General features: G+C 39.3%; 1 protein-coding gene across 5 annotated transcripts in view; it reads left to right on the top strand.

Annotated features, from left to right (window-relative positions):
- samd4a (sterile alpha motif domain containing 4A) overlaps window positions 1–23,113 on the top strand; it is a 74,787-nt gene that overhangs the window by 14,608 nt on the left and 37,066 nt on the right. For 4 of the 5 annotated variants that reach the window (XM_080302957.1, XM_026153898.2, XM_080302969.1 and 1 more), the window contains exon 3: window positions 22,255–22,830. In XM_080302957.1, the coding sequence (XP_080159083.1) occupies window positions 22,255–22,830 (576 nt within the window). Of the gene's footprint in view, window positions 1–19,907; window positions 22,831–23,113 lie in introns of all 5 variants that reach the window. The other variant, XM_080303026.1, reaches the window with a different exon arrangement.

Here is a 23,113-nt window from a genome sequence, read left to right as displayed (position 1 = left end):
TGTTTCTTTTTCTAAATAAAAGAACAGCTCATCACCGCTCTACTCCAAAACTTAGATTTACCAGTTCTTGCACTAATAAATTGTGCGGAAATAATCATTGTATGCAGGTTTAAGTATACACATTTAGAATAGAATAGAATTCAACTTTATTGTCATTGCACATGCACAGGTACAGGGCAACGAAATGCAGTTTGCATCCATCCAGAAGTGCTTAGTGATACAGATATATTACAATATATATTAGCAATAATATAGATATGTAAGTATATTACAGAAATGGGTCTATTATGTTATAATGTACACGGTATGAAGTATGTTGTGAATATTCTATAACTATAAGTATGTACAGGCTGTAGTGAGTACAAGCTATGTACAGGATATGGACAGGATATAAATATGAAAAACTATACAGAATATGAAATAAATAACTTTACAGGAATCTGAGATATACAGCTATACAGAAATGGGAACTATGCAAGTTGTAAACAGTTGTAGGGTTAAAAATTATCGTATGTACAGAATGATTGTTTACACAGGGCTATACAGTAGTGCAGTTAAGGTAAGTGAGGGTGTGGATAATTTCTACAGAGGCTATATAAAGTGCTAGTGGTTGTGAGTGGTGGTTCACTCCATGTTATTATTGTGTGTTTGAGGGTACAGTTGTCCATTGTGTGTGTGTGTGTGTGTGTATGTTCAGTCCATGAGTTAACGTGGGTCAGATGTATAAGATAGTTTTACGTGTAGTTAGATTGCTTTGTACTTGTGTGTATATTGACTCACGTCCTTGTGACTCCTCAAACTGAATTCATTAAAGTACAATGGCAAAATTTGATTACTATGTCTGTTCATTGCAGACATAGTACTCAGCAAGCAGCAATCTCATGTATGGCAAAGGTAATCCAACCTTGCAAACTTAAGAGATGCACTACTATGAGGAAAAAGGTTATTGTTTAGAGTTCATCTGTTAGATTGGCAAACCTTAAGTGGTTTCAGTCTATTTACAGTTTGAACTTTTCGAATTTTCTATTTGTACCAGATAAGTAATTTGAACCTATACACAGTGTGTGAATCAATGTGGTGTCAAGTGGTGTTTGACAAATTATTACCACAGGGGAAAAAAAAAAAGATGTGTGATGAGGCAATGTAAGCATTGTGATATAAGCATTAGATTGAGAGGTTTTTTTTGGGGGGGGGGGTTTAACATAATAATTCCTCTTACTCATAAAACAGCATTAATGAAAGGCATAGACAACTTAATATGTGATTGCTGCCAGAGACATTTTTAGTTTTCTAGCCAGGGGCAGTTGAGTGTGTTACTCCACTCCGGTCTCAGCTGTGTCTCTGATTGTCCTTTCTGTCCTCACATGAATGGACGATGACAGTGGAGACACAGCAAGGCGCCGCCGGCTGAACCATTTATTTTGAATTAGTTGACACACCGTTGGCTGCGAAAGACTGAGTGACATCAGCAGAATCCGTCGCCATGAGAGCCCACCATGGCAACAGTTGCTGTGACGGCCATACAACAGGACTTTTTAAGTCTCTGGTGGGTGTAAATGACCTCACCCAAACCAGATTCCTCCAGGAAGCTGTATCTCCCAGATTTGCAACCTCAGTCCAGGTGTCACGGTAAACTCACTTTGACTCATCCTAATAGGAAAAACCTTTTGAAACGGCTTCATTAATAATGGTCCTGTCCCACTGCGTAGCCCAGGAAGGCACTCCAGCAATCCAGTGCATCAAGTATAAAACCTTGGATCTGAGTCATTTAAATGGAATTGAGCCTTCAGTGACGTTAATTATACCTGTGCTCATCCTTTGATATTTCAACCAAGTGAATACAACACAACTTTTCCATATAAAATGCAAAGATGATTGTAATATATGTTGTCAGCAATAAACCTGAGGGCAGAATGCTAAATAGTATCCAAAGAAAGTGCAAACTTTAAGTTTTCACATGGGTTTTCCAATAAATGTTTAGCATTTTCATGCACAGTGCCCCATTTTCAAAGGTTTAGAAGTAATTGAACAAACTGCCAATTTTAAACATCAGGATTGTTTAAAATACTTAAAGGAAAATCAATCACCAACTGAAGTCCACAACCCATGGACCTCACTAAATGTTGGGCTTCTTCCCTTGAGATACTTTGCTTTACTGCAGCCACTATCACCTGCTGCTTGTTTGAGGTTTTCTGTGCATTCAGTTTTGCCTTCAGTGACTGCAGCTTAGAACCTTTAAGCTTTAATACCTTTCTTTAACTGGTGGCTTTTTCCCCCCTCTGCAAGTACACTGTTGTTTAACAGACCACAGCACTAAAGCACTTTACAAAGCTGCATCCCTATTAAGGTCACAAATGTACCGGAAACAATTACCCAAACCACACCACCAGTGAGTGGTTGGTACATACACTTGTCTGCGTGTGTGTAAATGTGTGCTACTTCTTCCAAGTAGGTATGCATACAAACCTTTCTTGCACAAAGGAAAATAATTGTATAAGGAAAGAAATGTGGCATTGACCAGCGGAAAAGACAGAAACGAAGAGGCAAAGAGAGCGGCTGATGGGCCCCTCACTGCCATTTCCTTAAATAGAGTTGTGGGCTTCTCCAGTCCAGTCCTGGCAGAGCAGAGGCTCACATTCCCAGCATAGCTGCGGCTGCCACATTCAGAGCCTCCCCAACACTGTAGTGCTACGTACACATCTACAGGTAGACTAAAAAATCACTTGCCCTGCTTTCAGCCGCCAGCCTGCTTCCTCCAGACCTATATCCAATTAATACATGTTGGGCAAGACTTGAGAGGAAGTGTGAATGGAGGGGGGTTGGAGTAAAGGATGGCAAGGAATTGTCTCCCATTCATACAGCAGCCGGTCTATTTCCAAATTTCCCCCACTGCTGGGGACAGAAATCATCACAAACTAGTCTTTACCAAAATAATTGTCCGAATAAAGAATAAATTGAACTTGTAATGAGGTCGAGGAGCACCTTACAGTCCTGCCACCACTTGGTTTTCTTTACTTGGCACACTTTTTAATTGAGGGTCAGCGTGACTGTGAAATAATGTCAGACAATGTGAGCTTTGCTCTTCTCTGATTAAGCCGATGAAGCAGGATGTCTGCATCTGAAGTAATCACAATGATGCTTTTCCTTTTTCCGAGGAAAGGAGTCACAGCGCACACACGCCCACACAGACACATGCACAAACGCAAACACACACCAACAGTCGGGCAGGTGCTTCCCGCTTTAAGCACATACACCCATACTCACATCAGCTACTGTTTAAAACATTAAGCAGTATAAATAAATAAGCACCAGAGAGGAAAAGACATACTTTACACTTACTGCACTCCAGTGGTAGTGAATACACACACAGAGACTCGCACACAATGTGCTATGTGATAACCAGATGAGAGCAGTGCTTTGTATTATGTTCTATAATTTGACCAGGTGTCCTGGCTGTGTCAATTTAAGACTGCTACAAAGGTGATGCTCTTCCTGTTCTATTGTGAGTTACAGGAACCTGTCACAGCTTCTTTCTCTGATTGTTGAAGCACATTGGAGGGAGAGAATAATCTTTCATTCAGGAATAGTGACCTGTGTGATCTGAAGACAGGAGCTCTAAGTATTTCTTGTGGTCTGTTTTCTAGAGTTAGCCTGTGTAATTATTGTTATTGTTTTTATTAGTCTTATTTTTTTAGGGAAAATTTAATTTAGAAATTTAATTTTTGTTAGTTTTTTTTAAAATCCTTTAGTATGCATTTGTCATCATTTCATCACCAGTCTTTATTTGTAAATGGAAAAAAATCTGCTGTTTTTTTTCTTACATCAATTTAAATATAGTGTGTAATCACTGCTTTTTACAGTGTTAGACCATCTATTCACTCGTGGATTGCAGACGTAATGCAGAATGCCCAAGCTGACAGTAACCAACACTCCTTTTGTGTCTGATTGATGGAAACCAGGCTGCATGTTAACATGGAGCGGATGCATGTCAGTCATGTGTTTTTGTTTTTTTTTGTTTTTTTTTTTTGTTGTTTTTTTTTTTTTGTAAAGCAGTCTATTGTTCAAATACCCAGGTCAGAGGAGCATGTATGCAAGCGAGAGTCAGCAGTGAGAGCGGTGTAAATCACCTGCCGACTGGTTTCCTGACAGTTTGACTGCCTGTTTCCTCTCATTGAGCCTTACGTGTCAGGCGCAGCAATTATTTAGTCCCCAAATCACAGCTGAAACTGAGAGGAGACGGAGTGTTCTCTATTATGGCTCCTAAGCTTTGGAATAATCTTCCTCTTCACATTAGGCAATCGACATCAGTGCTGGTTTTTAAATCCAGATTGAAAACGCATTTTTATTCACTGGCTTTTGACTCAGTGGTTAACTGACTTGTATTTACTTTTATTTTATTGTTTTCGCTATGTTTAATATTTTATCGTATTTATTATTCTTATGGTATCTATTATGTTTCTATTGTTCAGCACTTTGGTCAGCCTTGTGTGTTTTTAAAGTGCTATATAAATAAATGATGATGATGATGATGATGATATTTAGACGGACAGGGATAGCTCTTCTCTCTTCTTCCTCAGTTTCAGCAGTGGACTTGTTAGGTTTCAGTTCTGAAGTTGAACCATAAGTGATTATCTTGAACCATGGCATCAGTCTGTGTGCTGTCAGGTGCAGCTTTATCCATATACACCAGCCTTTCAGTGGTAGTTTGGCCGCAAAAAGTTCACCATATCATTAGTTTTAAAAGCTGGAAGATGTTTTTTCCTACTGTTGATTTAAAATCTGTAATAGATCATAAATGTGGTCTGTGAGGCTTTCCTTTTGGCTTTTCCTTTGGGAAAGCCATTGTGGGTACTGCAGTAAGAGGATGCCTCCTCTGATGCCCTTATTCATATATATGTCAGTAGGTCAGGCTAACCCCTGACTTATCCCTAGTTCTAGCTTTTTTTTAAAATTTGCACTCAGTTCTTTTGTTTCTCTCACCCCTTTGATCATATAAACATTCTCACATGATGCTCGCTGGTGAATTACTCTGTGTGAACAAAGTGTATCTTGCGCAGACTTTCCAAAGATTCTTCTTGAAAGATTTCTTGCTTTTAGCTTGAAAGTCACTGACGTGTCAGGATGTTCTTTGTGTAGTCTCCTTGTCTGTTGTTGTACAGCACTTGGCATGATGTTTTTCACAGTTACCAGGTTGGGTAGCTTGGTGCTCTATTTGTCACCCTCTTCCTTTTCTTTCCCCGTATCCTGTCTGGATTTAGGATTTGGGAGCTTGCCTGCCTTTTTGTCACAACATGCGCTCTCTCTCTCTCATGCAATTCACTTTGCTTTATTTGCATTAATTTTAGGTGAGCAATATTGCCGGGGCATCAATGATACAATTTAGAAATATAATAGCGGGAGTCAGTTCTATAATTTAAAAGAAAATAAATGCATACAGTACTGTGTTTATGTCTTGAGCCAATTCTTTGTATTTTGCTTCCAAGGAGCATTTTCTTGTCATTTTTAAAGTGGTCTTGATTGATAGTTCTCCAGGATTTCTTAAGGTCTTTGGCTGCTTTTTCACTCATTTTATATATAGAAAAAGAAAAGAAGACACATTAGTGTGTGTGTGGTGGGGACCAAAAATTGGAAGTTTATTATACTTGTGGGAACCAACAGCCCTTATTGGCACCTAAATCCCAGTCCCCACGAGTCTGAAGGCATTTTTGAGACTCAAAATCTGGTTTTACTGTCAGGGTTACAATTGGGTTATGGTTAGGTTGTACTTTTGTGTTAATAGACATACCCTGTCATTATTTTAAGATTGAGAATAATTGCTTTTTAATTGAATTTCATACATATTTTTGTGCTTCACTGAAAGTATACAGGGACACGAGTACTTTAATGTGTTTGTATATTTTTTGTAGACACTTGGTATTTCAAAAATCCCATTGTTTATGCTTGTATGTGCTTTGGTGCTGAAGCACGGTGAAGTGTCATAGTTATGATTTTGTCATGTACTGTAGTGGTAGTGCTGACCATATCTTATGTAGGTTTTTTGTGTAAATGACTGGACATGGTGATATTGCGAGTGACTAGAAAGTGGAAGCTTTGGTGTGAGTAGGGAGAGGTCTGGGGCTCGGTCTGCATGTCTGTTTGTAAGAGAGAGAACTTGGATCCATTAGAAATTGCTGCATTCTTCAGCAGCAAGCCCTGTGGTATGCCAGCACATTCCCCACTGCTGAGCTGGAGAATCCACCCGGAAAGCAGGAGTAGGAACTTTTCCTCAATACCCACCACCCCTTACTTCCAATATCTACTACTCAGCCTTTCTTAACATCATTCTCCTTAAGTAACCCCCACTAGATCCTTTCTCAAGACTGCGTTTTATACAGATTATTTCCCTGGACACCGAAATTTTTGTGAATCCATATGTGTTGTTTTCTGTCCAGGATTTAATTTTTTCATGTGTCTGTGGTTTAAAAAGTTACTCTAGGACTTTTCACTCAAACATTTCTGTCTCCTCCCATCTTTTCTCTTCCATTGTTTCGTTTTTAGCCCTGTTGGTAGGTCCTTTCCTAGTTAAGTCCTGTTCTTTTTATTGTTGGTAAGCTCTCTCTTGTTTGTTGTCCTCTTGGTTGGTTAAGGAAACATGACGAACAAGACTACGTGTTGGATCAACAGCAGCTATAGCAAGCTGTCAGAAATGGGACAAAGTGAACCAGTCTTGTGTTTGTTTTGCTAACAGGAGAAGCACAGGATGGAGTTTAGAGGCCAAACTCGCAGATAAAGTCTTTAACAATGTGAGGCTTGTAGGATTTTTCTTAAACTAGATGCATTCCCTAGCCTAATTGCTTACACATCAGCTGTATCTGTGTTATCATTCCATCCTAAATGTAATCCTAATTTTAATTTAAAACCTCACTCTTTTTATTACAGAAATCATCAGACACCCACCAACTCATACACAATGTTCTTTTCCTCCCTTTCCTCACCGTTAATGCACAAATTCAAAGCTGGTGTCATTGTAAGGATGATTGGGATTTTGTGTCCCTTTACTAACCACTAATATAGGCTTATCTGTTGTGCTAGCTGCCTCGTTGTGGCTTTGTATGCTGTTGACCCATCTATATTTAGAATGAGTGGAATCATGTGCCTTCGTGTGTGTGTGTGTGTTCGTGCTCATTGGGGGAGTGTTTGAACATAACCAATGTGTAACAAATGAGCTAAATCAATCACATTGTTTCCATCACTGTTGCCTGTGTCTTGTGATCAAAGTTGGTTGTGAAGAGGACACACTGTGTCCAGCCTAGGGTCAGAGTTAAACTCCCCTTTCCAGGAGAGCCAGTTTTATTGGTATTAATTGAGCTGACTTCCTGTAGTTGTTTTTGCTATCCTGGCTGTTTGAAGTGTTATTTTCTTTTCTTTTAGAGCAGAAAAACTGTGCATCTCAAAGTAATGAGCCAATACTACCTTCCTATTTGTCAGTGATTAGAATCCTGTAGTGAACTACTCAGTCACTGGGCTGAAACTTGTAGTGCAGATGTTCAGTTTTATACCTTTAATTTGGACAAACTGAACCGAAGCTATGTTAGCAGCATAATGCGGTTGTTTCTGTCCTGGATGCAGTTTTCCGCTTTACCATTTATCTCGTCCATTTGTGCGATAAAAATAAATGCCCATATCCATTCTCTAGACTGTCACTATTTTCCTTCTCTGACACGCAAACTAAAATCAGCTGATTGTAGTGCGAGTGCAAGAACTGATAAGCGGGATTGATAGGCAGGCAGACTAACAATTCCAAGGAATTGGACTACTGGGAATCGGTTTTCTACAAGAACTGGTTCTTAATTCCCATCCCTATTGAATAGGCTGACATGCATTTATCTAAAGAAGAAACGAATACATCTTGAGTGGGATAAGTGGTTAATTAATTTGATTAATTATTAACAAATAAATGTCATAGCAATAAAACCCATTCTGATTCTGATTCATGTTTCATTGGTTAAAATGTGCAATTTAAATAGACTGAAATCTCTCTAAAAGGCCAGTCTGTATTTAAAATGTCTACAAGAGACTGCTCTGCTTTTCCACAAAGATTTTTTTTTTCTTGTGTTACTGTGGGGTTTTCCAGGGCTGTGGCTGTGTTGAGAAACATGTTCATGTCTTATTTTGTGAAAAGGGGCTTTAAGTTTCTGAAGTGGATACATTTGCTCACAGAATTGGAGTTGAACAGTCTTCTCAGAACAAGAGAGAACTTGTTGCATTCAGATTTGTGCTGTAGCTGGACAGTGTTGTATTGATAGACTTTGCTGAGGGAGATGTTTGGGGAAAAAAAGAGTCACACCCCTTACTCCAAACTGCTTTATTTTTTATGCAGGTTCCAGCCTTTCGATTTGCTGGTTATTGTTCGTTTACCATTCTTTAAATATGGTGGAACAGCCACATTAAAACATGAAGACAGCCAAATGTCTTCATGTTCCGCCATATTTAAAAAAAACACTAGCAGGTAGGGCTGCTCAATTAATCGAATTTTAATCACGATTACGATCTGGGCTTTCAACGATCATTAAAAATGACCGAGCCGATTATTAGCCCCTCCCTCATTTATCCGCGACACCTTAAAGGCCGGTCCGTGAAAATATTGTCGGGCATAAACCGGTCCGTGGCGCAAAAAAGGTTGGAGACCGCTGATTAAGAGGACCCGAGGGAAGCTCGGAAAGCTAAGCAGAAGTTATTTGGAGAGGAGAGTGACTGCCGCTGGTTGAAAAGAGAGGTAAAAAAAACTTCAGTGGTTTTGCACACTATTTTATATTATTTTTTTAAAGTCATTGTTAACCCTTTAAAGCCGGTCAGAGCAGCACGCTCCGTGTTGTGTAACTATTTTTAAATCCCTGTAGAACCGGAACCGTGTAAGCTAGCGCAATAATTTGTTTTGCATATGAAACCGGAGGAATTGTACTTACATCTGATGCCATCAGCTTGTCCTCGGTCACGGTTTCCTTCCACATAAAGCTTTGCAAATATTGCATTAAAAGCTCTTGCAGGAACAAAAACACAATATTCCAGAAACACGCTTTGCCGATCTGATTAGCTGTTCGTAACACTTCCCACAGTGAAAAAGACGTCAGCGCGAACTGTCGCATGTCCGCCATTTCCTGCCCGAAACCGGAAGTGACGTCATTTTCGCGGAAATTTGTAGTTTTTTACTTGTAGGCCTTAAAAGCCTATACTGGTCATGTTTGACCTTTCTGAATAGTTTCTGGGAGCTTAGAACTCAAACATCACTGCTGGAAATAGTTTATTTTGATGCACCTGCTGTTTTCTTTGCAAATTTGCATCATAGGATTGTTTTTTCGTTTTTCCTGCAGTATATAAAAATTGGTGTATCTCCAAAATAAAACTATGAAGACACTCAAAATAAATTTCCTGTTGTTGTAAACTATTTTTTGCAACTTTTTTGTATTTAAAGTTTTGAGGGATAAACCTCTTAAATTTCTCCAAGTAGAAATATATGTAAAAAACAAAAAAACAAAAACGATTTTCAATTTTTTTGTAGTTTATTGCACTTTTTTGCAATTAATGTAGTTACTATGGACTTAATGCATACATATTATTAAAATATGGGCTATAACAGTTGCATAGCAAATTGAAATGCTCCCACAAACGGCACTACAACATGTAAAAAAAATAATATAAGCTCTGGCGGACTTGGTTCTATAGTAGGTCTTAAAGGGTTAAATAAATATCATCAAATAATCGCGATCTCAATTTCAGTGAAAATAATCGTGATTAGCATTTTTGCCATAATCGAGCAGCCCTACTAGCAGGATCACCAAGAACTTCACGTACTATATTGTGAATGGGAACAACTTCTTTGTGGCATGATTACTAACGATTTTTATGTAATAACAAGAATGTGATTGCAGGCTAATAAATAAAAACTGGTGTTGCGTATGTAGACTGTGCTCTTGTTACAGTGATCTCCTGTTTTTCCTTTCTGTGTATCTGTTGTACCTCCTGTGCCAGCACAGTGTCTGTGTTGTGGGAGAAAGGTGGGCAGTTTGATATGAGGTTGACAGTGGAGAAATTATACTATGAAGCAGGGCTGTGTTGAAAGCAGCACCTTTGTCTTGTTGCCAGAGAGGGTGTCAGAGGGCAGTGCCAGGGCAGGGATGGCACACAGAGTTCACATTGTTCACATCTGGGAAATGCTGTGTCAGCCTCTCTCCCTCTGAGCTTTCCCTGTGTGTTTGTGTCTGACTTTCTTTTTCAGCATTTCTTCGCAATGATTCATCATCTCCCAGCATGCCCACGACTGTGCCTACTAGTATAGGAGCAAAGCTAACATACCTATGTCTCATTTAAAATGACACAATGCGCTTCTATCATTTTGTTTTGTGTTGTTTTTATTGGTTGTCTCATTCTGATTGTCTCACGCCTCTCACATTTTTATTTTGGCTACACACACACACACACACACACACACACACACACACACACACACACAGTAGGTTGTTATTCATGGAGCTCCCTTGCATCTATTTACAGAAACAGGTGTCTGAGGTGTGTTTGTAGAGGTGAAGAAGTTCGTCATAGTTCCAGTGAAGCTCTCAGTGACTCTATAATGACTCATGTGGTGAGAGAGCGTGGATTCACTGTGGGAGGAACTGACCTCTTGACCTTTTAACCTTGGAGTAATTGCCCAGTAAGCTTGAAGTGGGATCCTGATTTCATGGTGTTAAGTTTTCCAAGCTTTGCTCAGTGTTTGTCTCCTTCTTTAGCCATGGAACACAAACACACACACACACACACACACACACACACACACACACACACACACACCAAGCTTCTGGCTAGTGAATCGATCTGACAGTATGTATGTGTTAGTGGCATCCATTCATTGCTGATGTAAAACTCATTCTAGGTGTAGTCATCTGCATTGGAAGTGGGTTCATATAGTTATATCAACATTCTTCCAAACATTTGAATGATGTAAAATCTTCTTCTTTATATACAGATGTTTTTCAGTGTTTTGTTTTGTCTTTATATTGTAGTTTGTGGGAGAACAGGAAGCTTTTTGTGTTGTGAAGGGATGCATGGTAAAAGAAGCATGTACATCATTTTTAATCTCAAACAAAATTACTCTAACAATGTAGTATTTTTGATTTGTCTTTGACATGTTTGTTTGACACATTTTACTTGCTGGTGGTTAGTATTGCTTAGTCAGGCCTTGTTATGGACTCGTTATGTAAATTTTGATGGTTCTCTTAGTCTGCCCGAGTCAGTTCAAATATTTGACAAAAGATTACATTTATGTAATGATTACTTTTTAAGCTAGCTATGCACCACTACTTCTGTAAGTTTAACCAAAGTATTCAGGATTTCTGCTTTACATCTTAATGTTTTCCAGTCATTTGGATATAACTGAGTTTTAATCATGGAACAATTCCTGTTCCCAGATGGAGTAAGGCTTGTCTCATTCATAGGAATGAAAAATTACATCATCCTTGGAGCAGAGTGGAGTAACTCCAAGGCTCCCTTCACACACCTCACTCTCATTCCTTCCATCTATCCCCCCACCCCATCCCAAGTTTCTGCCTCCCTCTTACCCTACCTCCTCCCCCTTAGCTGTCTTACTCGAAGTGTAGGCTGTCTGTTTCTAGACAGTTTGGTCTGGTGCAGTATTTATTTCCATTCATGGCATCCATTCACATTAGCTGATCTCCTTACTAAAGGCATCTGAAACCCAGATCACTAAATCAAGCACTTGTGAGTGAGTGGGGCCAGCTTTGCTCAGATGCAAAGAGAGAGTGTGGGTGGGGTTGGTCTGATGAGTGGAACAGAAAAATCTGAAGAGTCATTCATTTTTGATAGATTAGAATACTGATGGTGATCTACCAAAACATTAGGTAATTCACACACAGCAGTTCTCCTGCTGTTGAAAACATTGTATTAATTTTTAGAATAAAGAGTGATAGTGCACTCGGCTTCAAAACTTGAAAGGACATATAGTAGTGGTGCAATGGATCACGGTTGATCCGTAATCTGAACCGATCCCACTCCACGGTTCGGCACGCACGTGATCTGAAGATTCGAAAAAGAAGGGAGAAAAAAAAGTATGCGTATGGTGCGCGTGGTGGGTCTGTCAAGCGATAGTTATGGCCAGCGCTAGCGGTCCAAGTGGAGGAGCAGAGGAGTTTGTGGTATTTAAGCAGCCCTTTGCTCCCCAATCCGACCGGGCTAAAGCTATTACAAAAGCTATTGGGGTGTTTAGCTTTAAGTTGTGGCTGAACTGTCCCAGGCATCTTCTGTTGCCCTAACTACTACAAATGGGTGGACCTCCAGGGCAACGGAAAGCTACGTGACCGTGACAGCTCATTATATCACAGCAGAATACGATATAATGAGCGGTATATATTATTGTAGGGTCTACCTTACAATATAAAGCGCCTTGAGGCGACTGTTGTTGTGATTTGGCGCTTTATAAATAAAATTGAATTGAGTGGTAGATACAAAGACTGTACTGGCCTATATTGTACCATAATTTTTTTTTTAATAATTGCGTGGAATGAGTCTTGAGTTGAATGTTTTTAACAGGCAAAAAATACTTCAATAAGTAAATGTTAAATTTTTGTCTTTTTATTCTTTTTTTTGCTGATCCAAAAATTGATCCGATCTGTGACCTAAAACCGTGATCCAATCCGAACCATGAAATTTTTGATCCGTTGCACCACTAACGTATAGGGTGCCCGGGATAGGAGAATATGGAAAAGAGAGAGCACTGGCTTACCTACATTTATTACATGACAAAAAGACCAACACACTAGGGCTGGGCGATATGGCCTAAAATTCATATCACGATATAATTTCAAGCATGTGCGGTAACGATATATATCACGATACAGTATATTCTTCTGTATAACGTATTTTCCACACTATAAGGCACACTTAAAATCCTTTAATTTTCTCAAAAATTGAGAGTGTGCCTTATGTATGAATTCTGGTTGTGCTTACTGACCTCGAACAGATTTCTGCATGCAGAAATCTGTTAAAAAATGTTTTAGTACAACTTTGGTAAGCCGCACTGCTTGATTGATTGTCAGAGCATTACGGCTGCCTTGGTGAAAAGCTTCGGAGTAATCTGGGTCCAAAACTCCATCCAATTCAGGTCCCAAAGTCAAATGAACACTAAGAGTTAAAAACGATCTAAATTCTTTCGTCTTTAATTAAATCATCAGCTTTGCTGCTTTATCGGGTGTAACAATTAAGTTTTACATCCATGCATCCATGAAAACAGAATTTATTAAATTTAACGGAGTTAGAAGTAAACAGGAAGTTAGCTCGCTAGTTTACACCTAAACATTTCATACCATGTTCTGACTGAGAGATTTTTGAAACGAATTAAAACGTACAGCTCTGCTACCACTTCCAACATAAATGAAGACAGAAAACTAAACACCAGTGCCGTTTGTAGGGTTACTGAAGTTCAACTACCTGGTGTATATAATGTTGTGCTACGTGATTGCTAGCGACACAGCTATAGTAGCATAACATTAGCACAGTGAAGCTGGAGGATGAACAGCAATTTTTTTTCCACTCGATAAAAGTTAACATGAGGGATTCTGTTGGTTAGGGACAAATGCAATCGCATAGCAGGATGCTATACACGGGCCAAACTTCAGTCAGGAGAACAACTGAGATTATTAATCCACAATACAAGGTTAGTTATTAATATACTGCAACAACATGGGAATAGAGCAGCTGCGAGAGAATTCAGCATTAATGAATCAATGTTACGGAAGTGGAGGAAGCGCAGTTTTTGGTTTTCCCCATATTTCAACAGTGCTTCATCTCTTTGCTATGACTGTCGCCCACCATAATTTGCAGATGATAATGGTTTTAGCCGCTGCGATGCTTTCAACCAAAACAGGCGCAGCTTGATGACTTCAAATCTCTATTGTTGGCCAAATTTATATCGTTTCTATCGTATATCGTTTATCGCCCACCCCTACAACACAAGAGAGAGCTTTTATTTGTTCTGTGTATATTTTTCTATGTTCCTGTTTCTAGTAGTTTTGATATGCTGCTGGTTGTTACTATTTTGTTAAATTATGACAGTGTATTATGATGGTGATTATGCCCTCTGGCACTGGAGTCTCACCTGGGTTTTATGTTTTGATTGTCATTTGTCTTAAACTACACTGATGTTGGCTTATTGCGGAAACATATCTGTCTTTTAGCCTTTTTTTGTACTTGAAGTCTTTATTTGTTTTTAACATATAACCAAACAAAATAACAACAAAAAAACAAACAAAACCAAAAAAAAAAAGACTGCTTCCAATCCCATGGTTAATTCACCTTTGCATTTTGGGTATATTTTTAATAGTTACTAACATTCAGTACTCAAAAAAAAAAAGGGACAATAAAATCAAATTCTTAAGTTATTCCTTTACTGAGTGCCTAAACAAACATACAACACAGCAAGCATAAAATTTAACAAAACATAATTACCCTGACAAAATAAAATCCATCAATCTCAGCCAAAAACACATGCCCATGATTTGTCAGAAACCTCCATATTATCATTAATCCTAGCCAAGAACTTTTCATATGAAACCATTTTCAGCATATTTTCTTCTCACCTATTATATTCTGGAGGAACCCCTACCTTTATAACCACAAAAGGTAGGGGCCGATCCGCTAATAAGCACAGTCTTGGTGACAAGGGTATTGTCAAACCAATCCACCTTTCTATTTTGTCCAATACTTTTTGCCAAAAGGGATAAACTTTCCCACATTCCCAAATAGCATGCATAAATGTCCCTGGATCTGAGCTACATTTCCAGCATATATTATTGGGACTGATTCCCCATTCTATAAAGTTTAAAGGAGTTAAGTACCATCTGTGTATTAATTTGTACTGAGTAAATTTACCTCTGGCCTCTCTCATATATTTATTGGAGAATGACAAAATTCTACACCAATCTTCTTTAGAAATTACACAACTCAAATCTCTCTGCCATATAATCCTCAAGTTTTCACATATCCCCTTTTTTTTAGATTGTTAAACAGCTGCTCTATGTGCTGTTCTGGACAATTATAAAAATCCCACCACCGTATTTGTGCTTTGAGTAAATTTTCCTTTGGTAATACAATCCCTTATTTGTAAATATTTCCAAAAATTATTTTCTCTTATCAAACCATATTTTTGTGTTAATTCAGCGAATGACATAAACACTCCCCCTGAGTAAAGATCACTTATCCTGTGTATGCCTTTGACTTTGGATTCCTTCCGGTACACTGTTTTGTTTTGTTTTTTCCTAATTTGTACAGCAGTGTTGTGAGGTATAAGGTTGTCTTAAATGAGATGCTCCACACACCTTGTGCACCTCTACCCAGACAGCCTTAGAATGCCTGAGCACTAGGCTATCATGAAAGTCTTGTCCATTAATAGCTGAGCCCTGTGAGAGAACATCCAAGGGTGTAAAAGGGCTCACTAGTTCCTGTTCGATTTTAATCCAGCTCAGCTCAGTCTGATCCTGTCCAGTGTTTTCCCAGTCTTGACATTTCAAATGCTAAATTATACAACTTCACATTTGGAAGGGCCATTCCCCCAGTGTCTTTAGAAGCCCACATTTACTTTATATTCACTCTTGGCTTCTTGTTATTCCATAAAAAATCTTTAATTAGCTTTTCAAATTGATTAAATATGTGTAAAGGAATTCTTACAGGTAACATCATGGAAACATAATTGAACTGTGGGGCCACCATCATTTTAATCACATTAATTTTACCCAATAATGTAAGATTCAATTTACCCCATTTATCCAGATTTGTTTTTATCTTTAGGAGGAGAGGTTTGATATTTGAAAGCATAATATCCTCTAATTTTGGGTTTAATATTCCTAAATACTTCATACCTTGAGGTAAATACTTAAAATTGAATGGAGTAATGTATCTAGAATGACATGATGCTGATAGTGGCATGCCTTCTGATTTGTACCAGTTTATCTTATAACCTGACAACCTTGAAAATGACTCAACTCATGTGTGTAGCACTGGTAGAGACTCAATGGGATCCGTTAATACTGCTAAGATGTCATTAGCATATAGAAATAACTTGTGCTCCATACTCCCTGCGTGAACACCTCTGATATCCCTGTTAGCTTGAATAGCTAAGGACAGTGGTTCCAGAAATATTGTGAAGAGCAGCGGGGACAAAGAACACCCCTGCTGGGTCCCGTGAGTGAGATGGAAAAACTCTGACACCAATCCAATTTGTCAAAACTGCTGCCCTTGGGCTTGAATATACAGTTTGACCCAGTTACAAAATCATAGGCCCAAACCCAAACTTTGCATGGGTTGGCATAAGGAAGCCCCATTCTACCCGGCCAAAAGCCTTCTCGGCATCAAGAGAGAAGGCCGCAACAGGGGCTAGACTAGATTTGCTTTTGTGCATGAGATAAAGAAGTGATGATATCTGGTAATATTTGATCTAAGCGGAAGGCCAAAACCTTTGTCAAAATTTTGCAATCGACTCCTAAAAGGCTTACTGGCCGGTAATTTGCTGGGTCTGATATATCCCTATCCTTGGTAGGAATAAGGGAGATTAGTGCATCGTTAAATGTACTCTGTAAGGAGCCTATTTCTAGTGCCTCAAGATCAATTTTATGCAAGACTGGAGCTAAAATATCAATATATTTCTTATAATACTCAATCGGGAAGCCATCCAAACTTGGCGATTTCCCATTTTTCATTGATGAGATTGCAGCTCTGACCTCTTCTTCATTTATAGGCGCATCCAGTCTTGTTTTTTGTTCGTCAGAAAGAGTAGATAATTGTGGACCTGAAAAAAATGTCTTCACCTCCTCCTCATTAAGTGCACCAGCAGAAGTATACAAATCTTGATAAAATGATTTGAAAATTAAATTTATTTATTTTGATGAGGAGATTTATTTCACTTGGCTGTCTTTCTTAACTTAAATAATATATCTATGATTATCTTGCTGCTTCAATTGCCTCGCTAATAGTCTACCATTCTTTTTACCACCTTCATAAAATTTTGGTTTAAGCCTAAATACGGCATATTCCACCTTTTTGTTATAAGTGTCATTCAGCTGGTATTTTAATTTACAGATAGTCTGGTATTTATCATTTGAGTATTGTCTTGTTAAATCCTTCTCCATTTCATGCATTTCTTTATCTAAAGTTTTTTCCCGTTCTAAATCACTTTTCTTAACTTTTGTCGCATATGTAATTATCTTTCTTCTTATGTATGCTTTAGACGCTTCCCAAACTGTGGCTACTTTGTGTGGAACCCATATTGATTTTGAAGAAAATTTTAAGATCTTTTGTTAATTCCTCACTAAAACTTTTGTTTTGCAACAACATCCTTTTTGTTCTGTGTTTAAATCAATTTACAACTCTACCGTGGTGTGATCACTAATCGCAATGGCACCAATCTCACAATCTACAACTGAATCTACCAAAGATTTTGATATTAAGGTGAAATCTATCCTTGAATACATTTTATGACAATTGGAGTAAAATGTATATTTCCTTGAACTAGGATTAACTAACCTCCAAATGTCTACTAGGCAAAGATCCTCCGTCAGCAATTGAATAGCCTGTCTGTCCCTGGGTGTAGACCTACCCCTGGGTTTGCTTTTATCAATTATCCCATCCATCACCTGGTTGATATCTCCGGCCAATATTACCTGCCCCTCACGATCACCTATTATCTTGTTAATTCTGTGAAGAAGAGGAAAAAAATAAAAAATAAAAAAAATAATCTGGTTTATTCTTTATTAGGTGCATAGATATTACACAAAACCATTCAAACCCCATTGATTAAAGCTTCCAAGCATATAGTGTGCCCTTCTTTATCATTATATTTTTTTCAACAACACAAAGCTTAATTTTAAATTAATAAGGTTCAAAACACCATTTTGTTTACTTGAGTATGAATTATGAAAAATGGAGCCCACCCAGTCTCTTTTAAACTTTTTTACCTCTTCTTCTCCAGCAATGTGGGATTCCTGAATAAACGCTATATCTGTATGTTTATGTCAGAACCTTCCTCCTTTAATTGGGCCCCCACATCTTTTTATGTTCCACGATATTATTTTAGTATACCTGCTCATCTCTTTCTAATAAAAAATGGGGGAAGGACACTCCCTGTGCACTTTACAACACAACACAAATATATACATAGGCACTCAATATTACAAAACCCATCTGGTACCATCAAACTAGCTGTCTTAAAAAAGACAAACCTGAACAAAACAAACACCCTTTGCATAACAACCCAGAACAACGTTGCTAAGCAACCCCTCCCTCCCATTCTACCCAACCCTAACTAACTTTAACTTGAGTCACTAAACTTTCCTTGGTCCGTGAGACACGTTAACTGTCCCCGACAGCAGCACAGCTGCCGCAGCCCCGTTCTACCCATTGTTTATTTGTTACCTTAGTTTTTGTTTTTTTTTAATTCACACACATTTCTCCAATTTGTTACATTATGCTCTGCACTCCTAAGTCGACTCCTGCAGAAATTTCTCAGCCTCCTTTCCGTCTTTGAATATTTTCTTTTGTCACGTAAAAATAAGTGTTGCAGGATACACCAGCCTATGCTTCACTTGTAGCTCTCGGAGACGCTTCTTCACCGGGTTGAATGCTTTCCTCTTCTCCGCCAGCTCTCTTGTAACATCTTCAAAGAAGGAAAGCTTGGCGCCTTGCCAGTCGATTCCACGCTTCCCTCTGGCCACCCGTAGTACTTTCTCCGTGGCAGATGAACGTAGAAAGCGGACATGTATGGCCCTGGGAGGCTCGTTAGATTCTGGCATTGGTACAGGGGAACAATGCGCACATTCAATTTCAAATTCACTTCCATAAAGCTCAAGTGTTTTGGCCAGAAACTCTGTTACATTTTTATCCCCTTTCCCGGGTTCCTCCACACCTCCTTTAAGTCCAATAATCTGTACATTGTTTCTCCTACTACGGTTTTCAAGGTCCTCCACTCTTGACCACAACACCTCCAACCTTTTCTCAGATTTGTCCACTGTTGCCTCAGTAAGCATGCTGGCATCTTCCATGTCTAATATACGGTGTTCCGCCTCTCCTAACCTCAATTTTATCTCCTCCACTGAATCTTTTAGTTCTTTAGTCGCTTCTTTAATAGTGGTGACATCTTTAGCTACGACCTGAAGAGTAGCATTCATTTTCTTAATTTTGTCCTTTTAGCTCTCGCTCCCCGTACCTTCCTCCGCTGCTGCTGGAGAGGCGGCATCAGATACAGGTGTGTTTTCGGGCGGCTCCGGAACGAGGCTAATGCTAGCTTGCTTCTTCCTCGTGGTATCTCCTTTGGAAAAAGTTTGCTTTGTTATTACCTGCCTTTTTTTCAAAGGCTGTAATCCTTGAAAAACTTTGGCAGTTTGGCAACAGAGCACAGATTTAGTTTTCAGAACAAATCTTAGATGAAAAGATGTCTGTCCAAATTAAAGGTATAAACTGAACAGTTGTCTCTCCTGCATATTTGCTGTTACTGTTAACTTGAAATGTGAAGGTCCCGACAGTGACCTTATATTTGGTGTCTCTTTTTTGGATGCTCTGCCTTAAATCCTACTAAATGTCTCATTATCAGGTAAAAATGAAAGGTTATAGATTATGAGAGAATTTTTATAAACCTGCTCTCTAAATAACAACAAGGAAGTCTAAAAGCAAACTAAATCGTCAAAATACATACCAGCCTGGAGTAAATGTGTGTATTCACCTGGTCATCTTTCATTAGGAGATTGTGGCGTGGGTGTGGTCTCTGGCCGGCTGCAGAGGAGGGGTGGCGCAGTGAGCTCCTGGGGCGGCGCAGAGGCGGGGTGAACAGGTGTGCTGGGATGTGAATGTGATTGTGACTCTTTATATGTTCACAGTGACAGTTGGAGAAAGGAGAGCGGACGTGATAGCGGAGCGGGAGTGTCTGTGTCCCATTGCAAGCCACAGTATTTTTACTGTTCAAATAAAGAACTGCTGTCACCACGTCTGTGTCTTGTATGTTTGTAAAGGGTCCAACTTCACAGAGATGTAAACATGAGCCTTGTTTAGGGGGCTTCAGGGTTTACGGGTCTTCCATCTGCCCAGTCAGAGCTGCATCTGTCCACTTGACAGGGCAGAGAGAGCTGTACATCACCACAGTAAGACCTTGGGATGTCTTTGAACAGGATGATAAGCTGATGATTTTTTTTTTTCTTCTTCTTCTGTCCCCCCCCCCCCCCCCCCACCTCATGTGTGGGATTTCAAAGTAAGACATGTTTTGTTAAGAATTACTACTGTGGACGGATCATACAGACGTGTCTCACAAGCCGGAAGTGAAGCCGGCCTTCTTAGTGCCTCGTGTCTCTATTTGTGTGGCTGTCGGAGTTGTTGCCCTGACCTGTTTGTATCTATAGCCCTGGTCCAAGATTATAGGAATGGACCTCTTATGGCCTACTGACTGGGACAACAATAGAGCTCCATGACCTCCACGTTATGTCCAAAACTGTATGGCCTCCGTTAGCAATCTACAGACCTGGGTGTTTTTAGAAGGAACAAAATAGAACGATGATGGTGCGGGGTGCAGGGTCTGACATCATCTTGGTGTCTTCTATTTTCAGTCATACATGTGTTCACTAATTCATCTGTCTATCTATAAATTACATTCCCCTCTGCTGCTCCTTTAGATATCATAAAACAAATCTTACTTTAAGCTAGAGATGGCATGATACCACTTTTTTATGTCCAATACCGATATCATAAATTTGGATATCTGCCGATACCGATATGAATCCGATATAGTGTTTTTTTTGTTTTTGTTTTTTTTTTATAAATCAATAAAATATTTTTTTAATATCTTGCTGCATTTTATATAAGTTTATACTCAAGTTTAAATAAATAACAACACTAAAGCTATTCTGTTATACCTGTATGTTTTTAAAAAAAAAAAAAAAAATACACTGCACCCAAAATATTTCATAGTTCAGCAACACTGATCAATCTAATAAACTTAAACCTACTCCATCCTCCCTATTCTGGTATTTTAAAGAGTACTTAGCAGAAATATTAAGCAAGCCAACTAATAGGGTTGCAAACTCCCAGCAAAAAAAAAAAATAGGGAACCACCCTCCACCTCATGATGCTTAATCGATGTAATCAAATGTAATTTGATGCAGGGGGGGAATGCACAGAAATAAATTATTTTTCAAGAATAATTAAATAGATTCAACATCTTTCTTCAACAGATTGCAGAATTCACAGATGGTACTTTCCCAAAGGAAAAAGTACTATAGCTTACTAGGGTATATTAGACTTAACAGTTACTATATACAGTAATGGACTTCTATATATTTTACATCAGATTAAAACTTTGGGTGTAAGAGTCAGATAATTATTTATTAAACGCTAGACATTTTAAATGAGAATAAGAAAGAAAAGTATGTCTTTGTGCCCCCTTTTCCCTGTTCATGCCTTATCGGCCCCCCTGGCTAAACTTTGCTAGATCCGCCCCTGCACAGTTACCAGCCGTCAGCTACGTAGAAAAAGATCCTCGAGTAGAAAGTAATATTAAATAAATTCTAACAACAGCTTATCAAGCTTAATAGTGCTGCTGTTGTTCAGCCGCTGGTTTCCTCTTTCTGGTGAGAAGTGGGCCAAAAACAAAGAAGAGAGATGGACTCGCGACAGAAAAGCCGATCAGCTGATCATTAAGCAGTTTCACGATTGAAGTAGCAGCAGGAGAGGGAGGGAGAGAGAGGCAGTCACTCCACATGTCTGTTGTTAAGCTTAACGTGGGAATGCTTTACAGACATTCAGAGATGAACTTACACACTTGCTTTACTTCTCTCTGGGATAAGTTCCTCCGAGATGAAATGCTGGTGAGGCTACAAATACACACAGCCGCTCTATCACGTGATGCATACTGCTGCGACGTGCTACAGTTATGAGCCGAGTTATGCCGTGTAGCAAGTTTTGTGAGGTGCTTTTTTTTTTTTTTTTTTTTCATATATTTAATGGATCGGATTACATTTTTTATTTCTGGCCGATATCCGATCCAGTAATTTGGGTCAGTATCGGATCGATACGTAATATCGGATCGTCCATCTCTACTTTAAGCACTGTTTAAACTGGTGTGTGTGTGTGTGTGTGTGTGTGTGTGTGTGTGTGTGTGTGTGTGTGTGTGTGTGTGTGTGTGTAATTTTTTTTTTTTTTTTTTTATTAATTAATTTTCTCCATTTTGTCCTGCAGGTATAATTAGCCAATGGCAGAGTGAGCCCAAGGAACGTGTCATCTCTCTCGTCCTTACCCATCTTCCGCTGCTCAAACCGGGAAACGTTGAAGCTAAGGGAGAATACATGCGCTTGCTGCCTCGCATCCTGGCCCACACGATCGAGCACGGCCATCACCTGGAGGAGTCTCGGCAGCTCCTTTCCTACGCCCTCATCCACCCCGCCACCTCCCCTGAAGACCGCGCTGCTCTGGCACTCTGGCTCAACCACCTGGAGGAGAGAGAGAGAGACTCATTGGAAAGGCCTCCTCCTGCCGGGCCTCACCATCACCACCAGTCTACACCTCCTTCGACCCTGACCTCATCTGGATCTTGCTCTTCTACCAACACCTCTTCATCAGGCATTCCCTACTTGCATCACCACCAACGTTATGGCTCAGATGACCGCCTCAATGGGTGGCAGAGCTCCAGGGATTCAGGAATAGGTGGAGGCTGGCATCAGCATGGCTGCGAAAATGGACACCTCCCTCTCTACCCATCATCCTCTGTGCCTGCAACCATCAATACTGTTGGAATTGGCGGAGGCAGTAACGCGAGTAAGTGAAAACCTGTCCTGTCTTTCCTGTTTCTTTCATAGGAGCCACAGACTGGTGCATTTAATGATGTAATAAATATTGTAATACAGTGGGTTACATTTCTGCAACATCCTGTAAAATCTTTGCTAATTTCAGATTGCAACTGATAACTTATTATTCATTTCCTTGTAATCTGTCAGGTAATTATTAAAATTATAGATGTTCATATTAAATACAGCAATAGTTTAAAATTATGAGATCAGCTTATATTCCTATGAGCCAAACGCTCAGGTTTGAAGCTTGT

The sequence above is a fragment of the Astatotilapia calliptera genome, chromosome 1 (genome assembly GCF_964374335.1).
Source record: "Astatotilapia calliptera chromosome 1, fAstCal68.1, whole genome shotgun sequence".
NCBI lineage: Eukaryota > Metazoa > Chordata > Actinopteri > Cichliformes > Cichlidae > Astatotilapia > Astatotilapia calliptera.
The sequence above is the reverse complement of the archived record's forward strand: the minus strand, read 5'-3'. Positions and strand labels throughout refer to the sequence as shown.